The sequence below is a fragment of the Pleurodeles waltl genome, chromosome 8 (genome assembly GCF_031143425.1).
Source record: "Pleurodeles waltl isolate 20211129_DDA chromosome 8, aPleWal1.hap1.20221129, whole genome shotgun sequence".
Taxonomy (NCBI): domain Eukaryota; kingdom Metazoa; phylum Chordata; class Amphibia; order Caudata; family Salamandridae; genus Pleurodeles; species Pleurodeles waltl.
Genome location: NC_090447.1, coordinates 596,651,933 through 596,666,655, shown reverse-complemented (window position 1 = coordinate 596,666,655; position 14,723 = coordinate 596,651,933). Strand labels below are relative to the sequence as shown.

General features: G+C 44.6%; 1 protein-coding gene across 2 annotated transcripts in view; it reads right to left on the bottom strand.

Annotated features, from left to right (window-relative positions):
• The window catches only part of GAS6 (growth arrest specific 6), a 333,398-nt gene extending 318,950 nt beyond the window's left edge, over window positions 1-14,448 (bottom strand). The window contains exons 1-2 of one of the 2 annotated variants that reach the window (XM_069204632.1): window positions 13,775-14,448; window positions 12,078-12,244 (exon numbers count right to left, since the gene is read on the bottom strand). In XM_069204632.1, the coding sequence (XP_069060733.1) occupies window positions 12,078-12,244; window positions 13,775-13,847 (240 nt within the window). In that variant the 5' untranslated portion in view covers window positions 13,848-14,448. The remainder of the gene's footprint in view (window positions 1-12,077; window positions 12,245-13,774) is intronic. The other variant, XM_069204633.1, reaches the window with a different exon arrangement.
• Between the last annotated feature and the right edge of the window lie 275 nt (window positions 14,449-14,723).

Below are 14,723 nucleotides of genomic sequence, written 5' to 3'. Positions count from 1 at the left end.
CCCCCCGGCGACTCCGAGACTGTGAGTAACCAAAGTTGTCCCCCCTGAGCCCACACAGCGACGCCTGCAGAGGGAATCCCGAGGCTCCCCCTGACCGCGACTGTCTGAATCCAAAATCCCGATGGCTGGAAAAGACCCTGCACCCGCAGCCCCCAGCACCTGAAGGATCGGAACTCCAGTGCAGGAGTGACCCCCAGGAGGCCCTCTCCCTTGCCCAGGTGGTGGCTACCCCGAGGAGCCCCCCCACTTGCCTGCATCGCTGAAGAGACCCCTTGGTCTCTCATTGAAACCTATTGAAAACCCGACGTGTGTTTGCACACTGCACCCGGCCGCCCCCGTGCTGCTGAGTGTGTACTTTTTGTGCTGACTTGTGTCCCCCCCGGTGCCCTACAAAACACCCCTGGTCTGCCCTCCGAAGACGCGGGTACTTACCTGCTGGCAGACTGGAACCGGGGCACCCCCTTCTCCATTGAAGCCTATGTGTTTTGGGCACCACTTTGAACTCTGCACCTGACAGGCCCTGAGCTGCTGGTGTGGTAACTTTGGGGTTGCTCTGAACCCCCAACGGTGGGCTACCTTGGACCCCAATTTGAACCCCGTAGGTGGTTTACTTACCTGCAAGAACTAACAATAACTTACCTCCCCCAGGAACTGTTGAAAATTGCACTGTGTCCACTTTTGAAATAGCTATATGTGTTTTATGTAAAAAGTATATATGCTATTGTGATTATTCAAAGTTCCTAAAGTACTTACCTGCAATACCTTTCAAAGGAGATATTACATGTAGAATTTGAACCTGTGGTTCTTAAAATAAACTAAGAAAATATATTTTTCCTTACAAAAATCTATTGGCCTGGAATTGTCTCTGAGTGTGTGTTCCTCATTTATTGCCTGTGTGTATGTACAACAAATGCTTAACACTACTCCTTTGATAAGCCTACTGCTCGACCACACTACCACAAAATAGAGCATTAGTATTATCTCTTTTTGCCACTATCTTACCTCTAAGGGGAACCCTTGGACTCTGTGCATACTATTCCTTACTTTGAAATAGTGCATACAGAGCCAACTTCCTACAATGGTGCTCTTATAGCCCATGTTGCTTGTGATCAGGTTGTGCATGACATTTTTGTGGGTGCTGACTGAGAGCCATTTGAAAATCTTCATCAGCATCTTCAGGGTATGGAAGCATGAGGCAGTGACATGCAGACACTGATCCAGGTACTTGGGCATCTTGGAGAGGACACTGATGTTGTGATAGTGGAGATGATGGCTAGATGGATCAGGTATGCGTTGAAGAGGGTCAGTCTCATGGAGGATCCTTACAGAACTCTGCAAATGAGGTCACAGGCACCCAAGGTGCACAGTACCAAGCTGACTGACTGGATCCTTTCAGTCAGGAAGGAGAAGATTTATGTGAGTGCCTGTCCTTCTGATATTGTTTTGGCGATGAATGAGGTTGGGGTGGGAGGCAGTGTCAAACGCTGTGGAGAGTTCCAGGAGGATGAGAGCCGCTGTGTTTCCTATGTCCAGAGCCATGTGGATGTCATCCACGGCTGCAATGAGGGTAGTTTCCATGCTGTAGCTGGGTCTGAAACCAGACTTAGTGGTGTCAAGAAGTGGGTGGTTGTTGAGGTATTCAGTGAGCCATCTGTTTAAGATTTTCTTTAAGACCTTGGCCGGGAATAGTAGCAGGGAGATCGGCCTGTAGTTGGTGAGCATTTAAGGTTCTGCAGCACTGAAGGGTCCATAAGGGTTTTTTGGATTTTTTTTTTAGCAATGGGAGGACTGTTGTGTGTTTACAAGCACCTGGGAAGGACGCGGAAGAGGCATTCAAAATAAATATGAGCATGGCACTGGTGTGCAGTCATCTGGAGTAAGCGTAGTGGAGGAAGGGGACCGATCGGGCCCCTGAATGATGGACTCATGGTGGTGGCAGTTTCTTCTTGGCTGGGTAATGTGATTAGCATTGGTTCTAAGGTCAGGAGGTGTTTGTGAGGCCTGTCAGGTTCGGCTGTGGGTTGATGTTGCTGTAAATGGTGGTGATTTTGTTGTTGAAGAATAGACAGGGATTGTTGCAAAGGTCCTGAAAGGGGGCGATTAAGTTAGAAACAGCGCTGGTGAGGTGAAATCCTTCACAATGGCAAAGATTGGTTCTATTGGTGCTGACATCGATGAGGTCCACTAAAGTGACGCATCTGGTGATCAGCATCATTTGGGGGTAGAATCTCAGGGCGGATTTGAACGTCCTCCTGTCTGTATTGTCCTGGCTCATTCTCCATGTGTGCTCCAATTGTTTGCAGTAGTGTTTCATCAGACTAAGTTCCTCTGTGTACCAACTGTTCTGAGGTGTGGACGTTGTTGTATTGCTGAGTTTGAGGGGGGGCAGGGACTCAGCACAAGAGGTGATCCAATTGTTAAAATTCTTGTTGGCTTTGGGGAAGCAGTTGCTGTGATCGTGTCAGCATGTGTTGTCTGCGACAATCCTGCCCCTTTAGTGATGCTATTCCTGTTTCTGTGGGGTGGCCTGGAGGTGGTGCATGAGCCTTGGACCGAGATAAGGATGCTGAATTTAAGAAGAGCGTGGTCTGTCCAGGGGACAATTGTAGGCTCATCAACTGGATGTTACCGAAATTGGTGAAAATAGGGTCCAAGAGGTGTCCAGTGACATAGATAGGTCCCTTTGCTCACTGGGTGAGACCCAGGCTTCCAGTGTCTTCAATGAGTGCTCTTGCATTGGGGTTGAGGTTGGCGTGGTCTTCCCTGTGGAAGCGTAGGTCTCTAAGTTATGTTTCTGCTAGCATCATTTGTGAGTTTTGCAACAAAGTCCATGATGGTGTTGGTGAAGCAGGTGCATGGTCCTGGTGGTCTGTAGATGACAGTGCTGTTTAGGGAGAAGCTCGTTGTTCTCCTGGGAGAAGGGAGGAGTGATATCTCTTCCTGTGCAGATAAAAGATGGGAATTCCAGTGATGTAATTTCCTGTGCAGATGGATGATGGGAAATCCAGTGATGGGTCTTCCTGTGCAGAAGGATGATGGGAAATCCAGTGATGTCACTCCCTGTGCACATAGATGACGAGAAATACAGTAATGTCACTTTCTGTGATGATGGACAAAATTATTTTGGCATCCTGTTCTCGCCTGAAGTGAATCCCAAGTGTTCTATGTAAAACTCCAGCAGGCCTGTGTAGCAGGGGTTGACAGCCTAGCAGGATTGAAGAGCCATCCCCAGATGCCAGCTAACATTTGCCTATGATAGGAAAGGCCTAACTGAAGTGAGTCCCAAGCTATATATATAAAACCCAAACAGGCCTGTCAACCAGGATTACACATTCAAGCAAGATTTAACACTGTAATGTCAAAAAGGATGCTCGCAGCCCCAGCAGCAGCCCATCCGTATGGGCTCAGGTGCCACACCAGCCATCCTTTTCCAGGTAAGAAGGTCTGTCAGGCAAAACAAAGGTCAGCCTAACAGCCATTCTTCTGGTTCAGGTCAGGCAGTCAGGAGCTAGACATGCGCTAAATGGGCAGGCTCCTGGCTACCTCAGCTGAACTTTGCCAGGCTGAGAATTTCACAGCCCTGTGGGTGTGACCTCCTCAGCCTGGCAAAAGTGCCTCGAGGCCCTCCCACTCGTGACGAGGGGGTTATCACCGACTGCCTTGGACCAGGCTGCATCACTTTTAAGCCCGGAAGTGCCCAGCGCCTAGTGTCAATCAGTGACACCCCCTCACAGAGTGGGGTGGGGTCAGCAGTCTAATTGACTCCACCCCACTCTGTGACGAGATTTGGACGCCTGCCTTCCAACATTGGCTGACCTTAGGTCAGGCAATGAGGGAAGGCAGCAGTCCCATACCTCCTGGGAACTCTGAGGCTTCCCTGTCAGAAAGCTGCTGTTGAGGTAAGTTTTATGTGTTTTTTATGTGTGGTGCTTGTGTGCATGTATCAATGTATGTGTATTTCCTAGTGAGTTTTGTGAATGATTGTGTGTGCATGTGGGAATAAATGGGTGTGAGTGAGGTGTATGTGTGCATGCCTGCCCCTCCCATCAGTTTCCGTGGTAAAATTACCAGCCCCCACTGCACACCCCCATCCTGCATATTTGCTCAGGTTCAGAGAGAACATCGCTGCCTATTAAGGTCAGCCTCTCATTTACTATTGGGCACCATTACATTCCCATTCAGTTCCATTCAAATGCTAAAGGTAGAAGTGGGAGGACGAATGCAGTTGGGCCTCCATAGACTATAGGCAGTGAAAAGTCCCTTTTCCGTAATATTCAGATCTGGCTTAACTGTTGAATTGGATTTGTATTCAATATTTTAAACATAGTTGTTTAATTATTTTTCTAGCAGTTTCATAACCAAAATGAGCACTGTTAAATGTAATATTTTAAACCAGGGCTTTTTTCCTATGGAATAGCCAGCCCTGCTACAGTGAAAATAGCCTTTGGGGCTTTTTCATTATATGGATATCTTTAATATCAATTGCTTGCACGTCCTACTTAAAATGCCATGCATCCTGCCTTCTGAGCAAGGTCTACAGTGAAGTGACTTACAAATATTTAAAATAAAATGAAGGTTTTTATCTGTCAAAAGATATTGTTTTAACAGGTCAAACTTGCAGTTTAAAACTGCAACAAACAGGCTAGGAATGGTAGGCCTGCAGTTGTGCTTGCACGGTCACTGTAGTGGACTACACAATGGGTGTTGCAGTCCACTAGTGACATTTAACTTACAGGCCTGTCGTATTCTTTATTTATGTATTACAGGCAAATTAAAAATGCCAGTAAGGTATATCCTAATTTCATTATACTTAAAGTGGGAGCCGGGCGCTTTATCTCTGGTTAGCAGGGTTAAAGTGCACAGTCAGCAGACATAATCAAAGCAAAAACCTGGGCGTACACCATGCAAATGATGGTCAATGCTTACAGTCTCTGAGAAGAAATGTCTTTTCGGACACTGTCAGATTTTGTATCCTCAAATAAGTAGCTCATCAAACATAGCAAGGACACTGGAATACAACTAGGTCTCTGTCACACCAAATAACTGACATGTTTCAGTTCTGCTGCAGAGATCTAGGTTAAAACTTGTTGCTTAGTGGTTGTTTCAACACACCCACTTCGAAAGGTTACAGGTTAACTTAGTTTACCTGCTATTGTTAGTTGTCAACAGCTTTGGCTCCTCTCGTGGGTTGGTCAATAAATGGTTGGACTAGATTACATATTTCCTGATATCTTCATGGTCATTTCAGGTGGTGGTTTTAGTAGATTCCCAAAAGAACTCTTGATACAATGGAAGCTAAGAGTGACACTGCATTAATTTCTCTGAAAAGACTGGTGGACATTTGCGTTGAGCTGAGAAATTAATTTGTGATCTTAAGACCTAAAATTATATTTTAATATGGCATTGCAGTTCTGAGAACAGTGATATTATGTAATAGAGAATTCTGGAGAGAAGGTGGAAAATGCAGTCATCAATTATCCAGACTTGCTAGGTGAAATTATCAAAGATACTACCTATACTTTCTTCCAGCACCTTATCCTTAGTGTACCCTTAACCCTTGAATTCTCATGGTCATGATCACCTTTCAATACATTTTTGAAGTAACTTGGTCCCTTTGACACAATTGACAATTCAGTTGGTCTATCTCACCCATCCATTTGCATGCAAATTTCCTCCATTAATCTCCATACGGTGCCTTCATCTGTTCATCTAGCACTGCGAAGTGACCTTGGCAACATTTTTGGTTTGATACCGAACTGAGAGCCAAAAAATAAAGACAAAGTGGTGAAAACACCAATGAAGATAGATCACTGTGCTTATGAGGGCTGCATTATTTTTAGATCTGATTTTTTTTTTACACAAGTGCAGGTTAATAAGTTATGGCCTACTTTCTAAGCAGATGTTACCTAATGGAGGACGTACTATGAAAGGAATCTTGCATTTAGCAGTTCTGAACATTTGATGAATGAGAGTTTTTACTTTCCCAGTGTGCTGCTCATCATAGGACTATCATTGCAATAATGCAACTTTTGACAAAGCAGACTTCATTTCGTACTGAGAAAAAGAAGCTACTAAAGAGCCCAAAGATATAAAGCAATATCACAAACTTCACTCCACCAAGAAGAACAAATTGCACCCGTTTTGGGTTGACCTTAACATATTTACGTTTGACCCAGAGCTAAATGACATTAACCCGGAAGTAATTCATCCTTGGGGCTGCGTTTGAGAGTCCCTAATGAGCAGCAAACGAAGGCCTGTAAGCTAATCCGTTTTGTTAATAGCCCTGCAGCCTAATGTTTCCCCCCAACGAAGGCGTCGTATGTTGTTGAAGGTTCTGGCCTGACATGCAGACCCATGCAAAGATATCACTGCTCTTCAAGTAAACTTCACTGTAAACAGTAATCAACTGTGGTAATGTGTACACGGCATCTGCTCCATTGGCATGAATTAATAACTCTGTAACTTGCTCTCTGGGTGTCTTATGAGCTGCAAGTTTTCAGGAGCTGTTTTGCAGCCAGCGTACAATATGACATTTGTTTCAAATCATTGTCAGACGCTATCCTTTTGTTTTTCTGTTTCAGTGGCTGCTGACCTTGCATCTGGACACCATTTAATTTCACATCAGCAGCTCAAAAGATGAAAGCAGCCTTTGTCCTTTCGTGTTCTGAGAGAGCCATCTCTAATTTATAATTACACGATTGACCAGCACTGGTCAGTGCCCCCTCCCTTTACCAATGAGGTCGTAAAGCTCCTGACAAAAGAAATGTTTGTTACCGAAACCGTCCCTTTGGGCACTGGCCTACAAACACGGACAACTGGAAAACAGTCAGCACTCGAAGGACAATTCGGCGTTTGAAGTTTGGGGTGGAGCGCGCGCATCTTTGTGGAAGGTGTGGCAACTTCGGCTGTTTACAGTCATTTAAAATGCTGGCTTTCTTAAAGCAGCCTGGGCATGTGGGAGGGCCACGGCGGTGACCCTGCTGTCACCTCCCTGCAGGTGGCGAGCCAAGCTTCTCTCTTTTATCACAAAATCAGAAAAAGAGACACTGCTACCACAATGAATAAAAAGCAGCAGATTGAAAATGCGCAAACACCTCTAGCATTTATTCCCGGGCGAGGGGGGTGTAAAGAAGCAAAAATACAGATGCCAGAGTGGTTTGATTCTGTCCAATACACCTGCTAAAATCTAAGGTGCTGTGTTAAATTAATGGTTTTTGCGTGTGAAAAAAAGAGTATGCCGGGTTTAAAACCAGGCCTGACAAATGCATGTTTCTACATTATATTCTTAATGGGAAAAAACACAAAGCAAGTGATCTTGAAAAGATGACAGCAATGCCAAACAAACGTCGGGGGCTAGCTTTCGGGGCCGCACTCACGTGTCTTCTAGCAATTTATCGCCTAAGGAAGGGGTCTCGATTCTTAAAGATAGCAATCAAAGGAATGTGTTCGACTAACTAAGATACCATCCTGTTTAATGTTACATGCCCTCCCTTGTCAGAACAGTGATGAGATCGGATTCCAACTCGCAATCGTGAGATAGTCACTGGATCAAAACAACTGAGTTCTCCATTCTCCAGACAGCCGTACCAGCAACACCCTGAGCTTATGGCTTATGTAGCTGCCTGTTGAGGCACGTCCCGCGCCTGACTCAAATCCAAGACAAAAAAAACAACTTTCACTGCTGGATACATTCCCTCGTATCACACCTGTCCACAAAAAAAAAAAAAAAATGCGTGAATGTAGGAGTAAAGATCCAACCAAGCGCAAATATCCCCTTCCTTGCTACACATTGCTTGGCTTCTACGACAACGCAAATAAAGGTTACTGCAGTGGCGGAATATATTAAAAACACACAAAGGGTGATAGGAGAAATGCTTGCAAGTAATCTAAACTACTAATAATTACTGAGCATCATTGTTTCTAACCGTTTTTTACCCACTGTAGTGCCCTGGACACCAAACCACCCTTATGCAAATCAATACTGACCCTGCTGCTCAAGAGACAAGCAACCCCTGACCGGTGTCAGCCTTGTTAGACCATATCGGTGAGGTATAGCTGGGATCCTGTCGACAGCAGGGGACCAACGTCTGGGTAAACCCTTGTCATTGCATCAAAGATACAAAGGGAGATGGGGGTGGGGGATGCTACGCGAGTTGTAGTCATCTGTCATAGCCCTCCTTGAGAAGGAGAGAGCCTTTATCGACTGGCATATGCCCAGGCAGAATGGCAATAATGATAGTTATCGGAACTCTCAACGTTTCTATGACGCAATATAGCATTATACACCACTGGCAAGGGTTATGACGTGTTTAAAAGTCTTGAAGCCCAATTTTAAGACAGAGTCGCAGTTTAGGGTTTATAACAAGTGAGAGGGCCTTTCAAGGTTGGTACAGCCCAAACCGGTAGGGCTACAATCCTATTACAACAGAGTAGAATGTTCTAATTTAAAAAGGGAGAAACAGAAAAACTAACATTGGAATATTGGTACTGATGGCCCTATTCAGTCATCAGTGGCCGAGAGCCATTCCTTTGCCAAAAAACACCATACTTCACAAAACAAATCTGTTCATATCTGCTAGTGTCTGAGATCGAGCAATAACTACTTGTGAGGAGTGAAACAAGTCATGTTAGGAGGGAGAGGAATATATTTCATCACTAAAGTGAAACAAACATTTTTGTCTCGTACGTTTTTCGAAAGCAGATTACTGTGAAGGAAATGATATAAAGCTGGAACATCAGGAGACTAAAATAAAGACGGAATGTGTTTATCACAAGAAGAATTATAACATGATTAAATGAGTCAACAGTTCTCAACAGCAGTTGCCACTCTTACATTGTAGACTGAGTACTGGATCCATTAATGGGGGACATTCTAGGTCCACAGACAGTTGACTCTGCAGTGCGCACCAATATAAATACATCTAACTAATTCTGAATCGGGACATAAAACTATACTACACAACAGAGTAAAAAAGGCTAAGCGTCAATTTACCAATCTTAGTGCTTGGGGGTACCACAGTCCTGTCTAAAGGCTAGGATTCTCAAAAACCTATTTGCATCGCTTAATAAACAGCAAAGTAAAAAGTAAGCACAAGTGCAGAACTTAAGTACTATACAGGGAGTGCAGAATTATTAGGCAAGTTGTATTTTTGAGGATTAATTTTATTATTGAACAACAACCATGTTCTCAATGAACCCAAAAAACTCATTAATATCAAAGCTGAATATTTTTGGAAGTAGTTTTTAGTTTGTTTTTAGTTTTAGCTATGTTAGGGGGATATCTGTGTGTGCAGGTGACTATTACTGTGCATAATTATTAGGCAACTTAACAAAAAAAAATATATACCCATTTCAATTATTTATTATTACCAGTGAAACCAATATAACATCTCAACATTCACAAATATACATGTCTGACATTCAAAAACAAAACAAAAACAAATCAGTGACCAATATAGCCACCTTTCTTTGCAAGGACACTCAAAAGCCTGCCACCCATGGATTCTGTCAGTGTTTTGATCTGTTCACTATCAAAATTGTGTGCAGCAGCAACCACAACCTCCCAGACACTGTTCAGAGAGGTGTACTGTTTTCCCTCCTTGTAAATCTCACATTTGATGATGGACCACAGGTTCTCAATGGGGTTCAGATGAGGTGAACAAGGAGGCCATGTCATTAGATTTCCTTCTTTTATACCCTCTCTTGCCAGCCACGCTGTGGAGTACTTGGACGCGTGTGATGGAGCATTGTCCTGCATGAAAATCATGTTTTTCTTGAAGGATGCAGACTTCTTCCTGTACCACTGCTTGAAGAAGGTGTCTTCCAGGAACTGGCAGTAGGACTGGGAGTTGAGCTTGACTCCATCCTCAACCCGAAAAGGCCCCACAAGCTCATCTTTGATGATACCAGCCCAAACCAGTACTCCACCTCCACCTTGCTGGCGTCTGAGTCGGACTGGAGCTCTCTGCCCTTTACCAATCCAGCCACGGGCCCATCCATCTGGCCCATCAAGACTCACTCTCATTTCATCAGTCCATAAAACCTTAGAAAAATCAGTCTTGAGATATTTCTTGGCCCAGTCTTGACGTTTCAGCTTGTGTGTCTTGTTCAGTGGTGGTCGTCTTTCAGCCTTTCTTACCTTGGCCATGTCTCTGAGTATTGCACACCTTGTGCTTTTGGGCACTCCAGTGATGTTGCAGCTCTGAAATATGGCCAAACTGGTGGCAAGTGGCATCGTGGCATCGTGGCAGCTGCACGCTTGACTTTTCTCAGTTCATGGGCAGTTATTTTGCGCCTTGGTTTTTCCACACGCTTCTTGCGACCCTGTTGACTATTTTGAATGAAACGCTTGATTGTTCGATGATCACGCTTCAGAAGCTTTGCAATTTTAAGAGTGCTGCATCCCTCTGCAAGATATCTCACTATTTTTGACTTTTCTGAGCCTGTCAAGTCCTTCTTTTGACCCATTTTGCCAAAGGAAAGGAAGTTGCCTAATAATTATGCACACCTGATATAGGGTGTTGATGTCATTAGACCACACCCCTTCTCATTACAGAGATGCACATCAGCTAATATGCTTAATTGGTAGTAGGCTTTCGAGCCTATACAGCTTGGAGTAAGACAACATGCATAAAGAGGATGATGTGGTCAAAATACTCATTTGCCTAATAATTCTGCACTCCCTGTACTGTGTTAAAAAACTTCTCTTAACCGGGAGTGCTTTCAAAATGTGTGCAATTGAAACCTCACTACCCTGACCCTTCCAAACTGATATGGAAAGTGAGTATTGGCTTCCTGTAGGTGAGCCACAAAACACGCAAATCAATCCTGTTTCTCCTACACTCCAGACTTTTTACTACTAACAGACTGATGTTGTACGGTCTATTGCAGTGGACTTCAAAATTTGTAATGCTGAGTCATCGGTGGTCCCCCGAATGACAAACATTTGTTCACAATATTCTATAAAATTGATAGCTGAAACATATCAAACATTGCAGTTATTTCAGTTATCCCTTACATGACTGTTAACATGCTCTGGGCAGCTAGATCTCCCTAAGGTCAAAGAACACCCACAATGTGATTCTTTATCAGATTTGGGAGTGGGGGACTTTATGGTTTATTTGGAGCCCCCCACAACCCTGCACTTTAACATCTACTTCCAGCTAGGACGAGTGACAAAGGATGGTACTGATGGGCCACTACAATTACAGTGTGGCTCACTACCACTCTGTTTTTTTCACTAGAAAATAGCAGTTTTCAGTATGATGCTTCTCTTGATCAGTGCCTGGCGCCCCTCCTGAGATTAAACCAGCCCCAAGGGGAGCCCAACACCAACTTTGAAGTCGTCTGGTCTATAGTTAAACACCATGCCACCAAGAAAATACCTGGAATCCTTCAGATATGTCTGCTGCCTCATTACAAAGCTGTGGTCTGTAATGACTAAGAGGGAAGATTAACACACCTCCCAAAAAATGCCACCATGGCACTCAAAAACACATGCCAGCTGGTTCACAACGCAAGCCACAAGAATCTAAGGGAAGATTAGACTAACACTGAGATTTACTGTGAATAAAAGATTAATTTGTCACCCTGACACTGGCCATAGCTTTGTGGGACGGAATGTCAAAAGATGGCTATCTGCAGTTGTGCCATGACACCACAACTCAAAACAGAATGTGGTTAGGCCACTGCTTTGGGGGACCCTAATTTCAAAATCAAAAACCGGGACATGCCTAAAACATATAACTAGGACTGCAAATTTCCAACGACAGTAGGACAGAGAATGACTTATTTAACAGCAGTCACCAACACAGAAAAAACGTATGCCAATAAGGGTGAATTAAATGCAACAATCTCCCAGTATCATCTGTGCTCATTATATTACTTTCTGATAAAGGTGCCAATTAATCCTGCACAGGTAGTACACATGAAGATTTGCATTACTCTGTGTAACTGACCCTCTCTGAAAACCAGGATGTGCTAAACTTACATAAATTTGTCACAAAGATAATTAAAAACCAGGAATGACATGAAAATCTGAGTCATCTGGTTAGGTTACCATAGGTTTTTCCTCTTACCGTCTCTGGGTCATTCTCGAAGACCTCCCTGGCCTCCTCGCGGCTGCATCTTTCCTCCACACACTCACGCTCAAGGTGGCCTTGCTTGGTCTCCTCAAAGAGATGGTTGGCCCTTCGCTGTCGGCTGCGCAGAAACTGAGCAGCCTCCTTGGCTGGAAGGACAATTGCTGGTTCCAAGAGAACAGAAAGATGCCCATTAAACAAGGAGACTGGTGGAGGATAGGTATCATACTGTCACAGAGTCTGGATGTAGATAATGAACAATCCAGCAACACCACTCGTTTTGTGGACAATTCCCCCACCCACCAACATTTAGATGCAATTTAACAGAGCTAGCAGGCCTCTTATGGACTGGGGCAAAATTAGACAGTTATTCTCATGTTTAAAATGTACCAGCCACTTTACCTCAGCTTGCAGGCCTCTTATGAACCACTGCAGAATGAGACAGGTACAAATATGCTTAATATGTTGGAGGCTCTTTGTCTCGGCTACAATTCCTCATATGGTCTGCAACAGATTGCTGCAGGTGCCCAGATGCACAGAAACCACAAGCATTGGTGCACCCACACTTGATACGTGCCCCAGGAGAAAGGTCTTTCAACTTCAATTACTCACCAAAAGAATTTCTGTTTATGGTAAAAACACTTTTTTTGTGCTCGAAAGCCCTCTAATGGCTCTTTACTTAAAGGATGCGCAGCCCTTCTTAAGTGAAGCAAGGACACGGTCTCGGTTGCCGTAAGCCAACGAGCAAAGGTTTGGCACAATGTGTTGCTTTTCTGAAAACTTGAGAAAGAAATGGGCCCCCCATTTTCAGGTTTCGCAGCTTGTTGATGACCTGCTGCATTGCTGTTGCCTACTAATTCAACCTAGTCCAAAGCATGCGCCTTGAAGCTACTATGCAATACATATGTAAGGCGTGCATATACAAAAGTTGTTCATCGTTTCAGATAAAAATGGTATTCCTATAGAAATAAAGCACATAACAAAAACGACTGGCTTCCCTATATAACCGATTGTTTCCAAAAAGTCGATATTCTAGAAAAGAGATATTTAAAACGTGCTTCTCTATAAACTATGACAGTACTGATTGTTCTAATGTTTTACAAAAAGGGAAGATTCCTTCAACCCAGCAAAAACAGTGCCACCTTAACAAATACATTTGTTTATCAGCAGTACTGGGCATTACGCAGGTCAATCCGATTAGAACATAACTTCATATACATTTACTGGGCGGAATGGGCTGGAAGAGGGTGCTATGGACCCCGTGTAACTAAAAGGCAAAACCAGGGGAGACATCGGACGAGTCCCAGCGCAGTGTTGGAAAGATAAATTAAAGGAACTCATCTGGGAAATGATGTGAATCGGCTATTTTCCTGGTGCTGGACGAGGCCGTGTTCCTCCCTAAACACAGGTGGGAACTGGGCACATATATTTCCTGCCGTGGGTGTTTGGAATACTCGCCCTCTCTTTACCTGTGTCACCCACATGTGGGGTCCCCACACCTCAGACGAAGGGCCAAGTCCGCCGGCCGCGACCGGTGAAGTGACCCCCGCCTAGCTGAGCAGGCACCGGAGAGCGAGAGGCAAGCCCTGCCCGGCTGATGCACCGGCTGTGCTACTGCCTCGCCTCGGCTTTCTCCTATTGGTAGCAGGGAACACGGATAGCTGGTACAAGAAGAGAAAAATGAAAATACTCACTGCCTTGCGCGGGGTCTGCGGCTAGCAGGACAAAGAGCAGCGCGGCCCCTAGGAGGGCAGCGGCAGCCTGCATTGTGCTCGGTGTGGGGGAGCCCCGGCCTGGCTGGGGCGCTGCTGTAGCCCGTCTTCCTGCTCGGCGCGCTCCGGTCTGCTCTTCCCCTGCTGCTGCCTCCGGAGCCAGCACATCAAGCCCTGCTCCTGCAGGGGGGAGGTGGGGTCGATCGCTGGCCTTGCCCAATCGCTTAGAAAGTTTGCATACATATGCTAAACGACCGGGAAGCAAGCATTTCACTTTCGCTTTTCATGTGGTGTTTGAAAGGGTCAATTAAAAATGTGTTAAAAAAAAAAAAGAAAAACAACAGATGCGGCTTCCCAGGCGTGAGCAACACGTGTCAGTTGCGCTCCTGGCTAATACACCCGGCTGCTGCTGATGTCCCGAGTCCCAATGGGTTTTACTGAATTTTGTAGAGACTGAAATAGAAAACGTGACAAAAACAACAAAGGACAGAAGAAAATCCACCTACTCAAAATGTGCCTTTTTCCAGCTTCTACTGCGAATTAATCCAAATTGTTCGTCTCGTAAATAATCTTTCTAAAAAACACAATCACCTACGGTTGGTCCGCACGCAGTCTTTTCATCTGCGTACTCCTCCAGCTGTGTGCGCCATGGTAACGCAGCCCCTGAAATCACACGTTATTAAAATAACAAAAGCCTGCAACTCTCTGTTAACAGAACGTAGTAAAGCAAATGGAATCTCCGTTGCAGGAAAAAGCGTAATAAGTGACTAACACCGCAATTACCACCTGAGCATGGCAGTATTGTTCATGCAATGGCTGCAATATATAGTCCCTATGTGTAAAAACATCGGGGATAATAAGAAAACAATACGTTTTCAATTTTGAAATATAAATTCACAAACAACAAATAAAAATAGAAAACACAAATAAC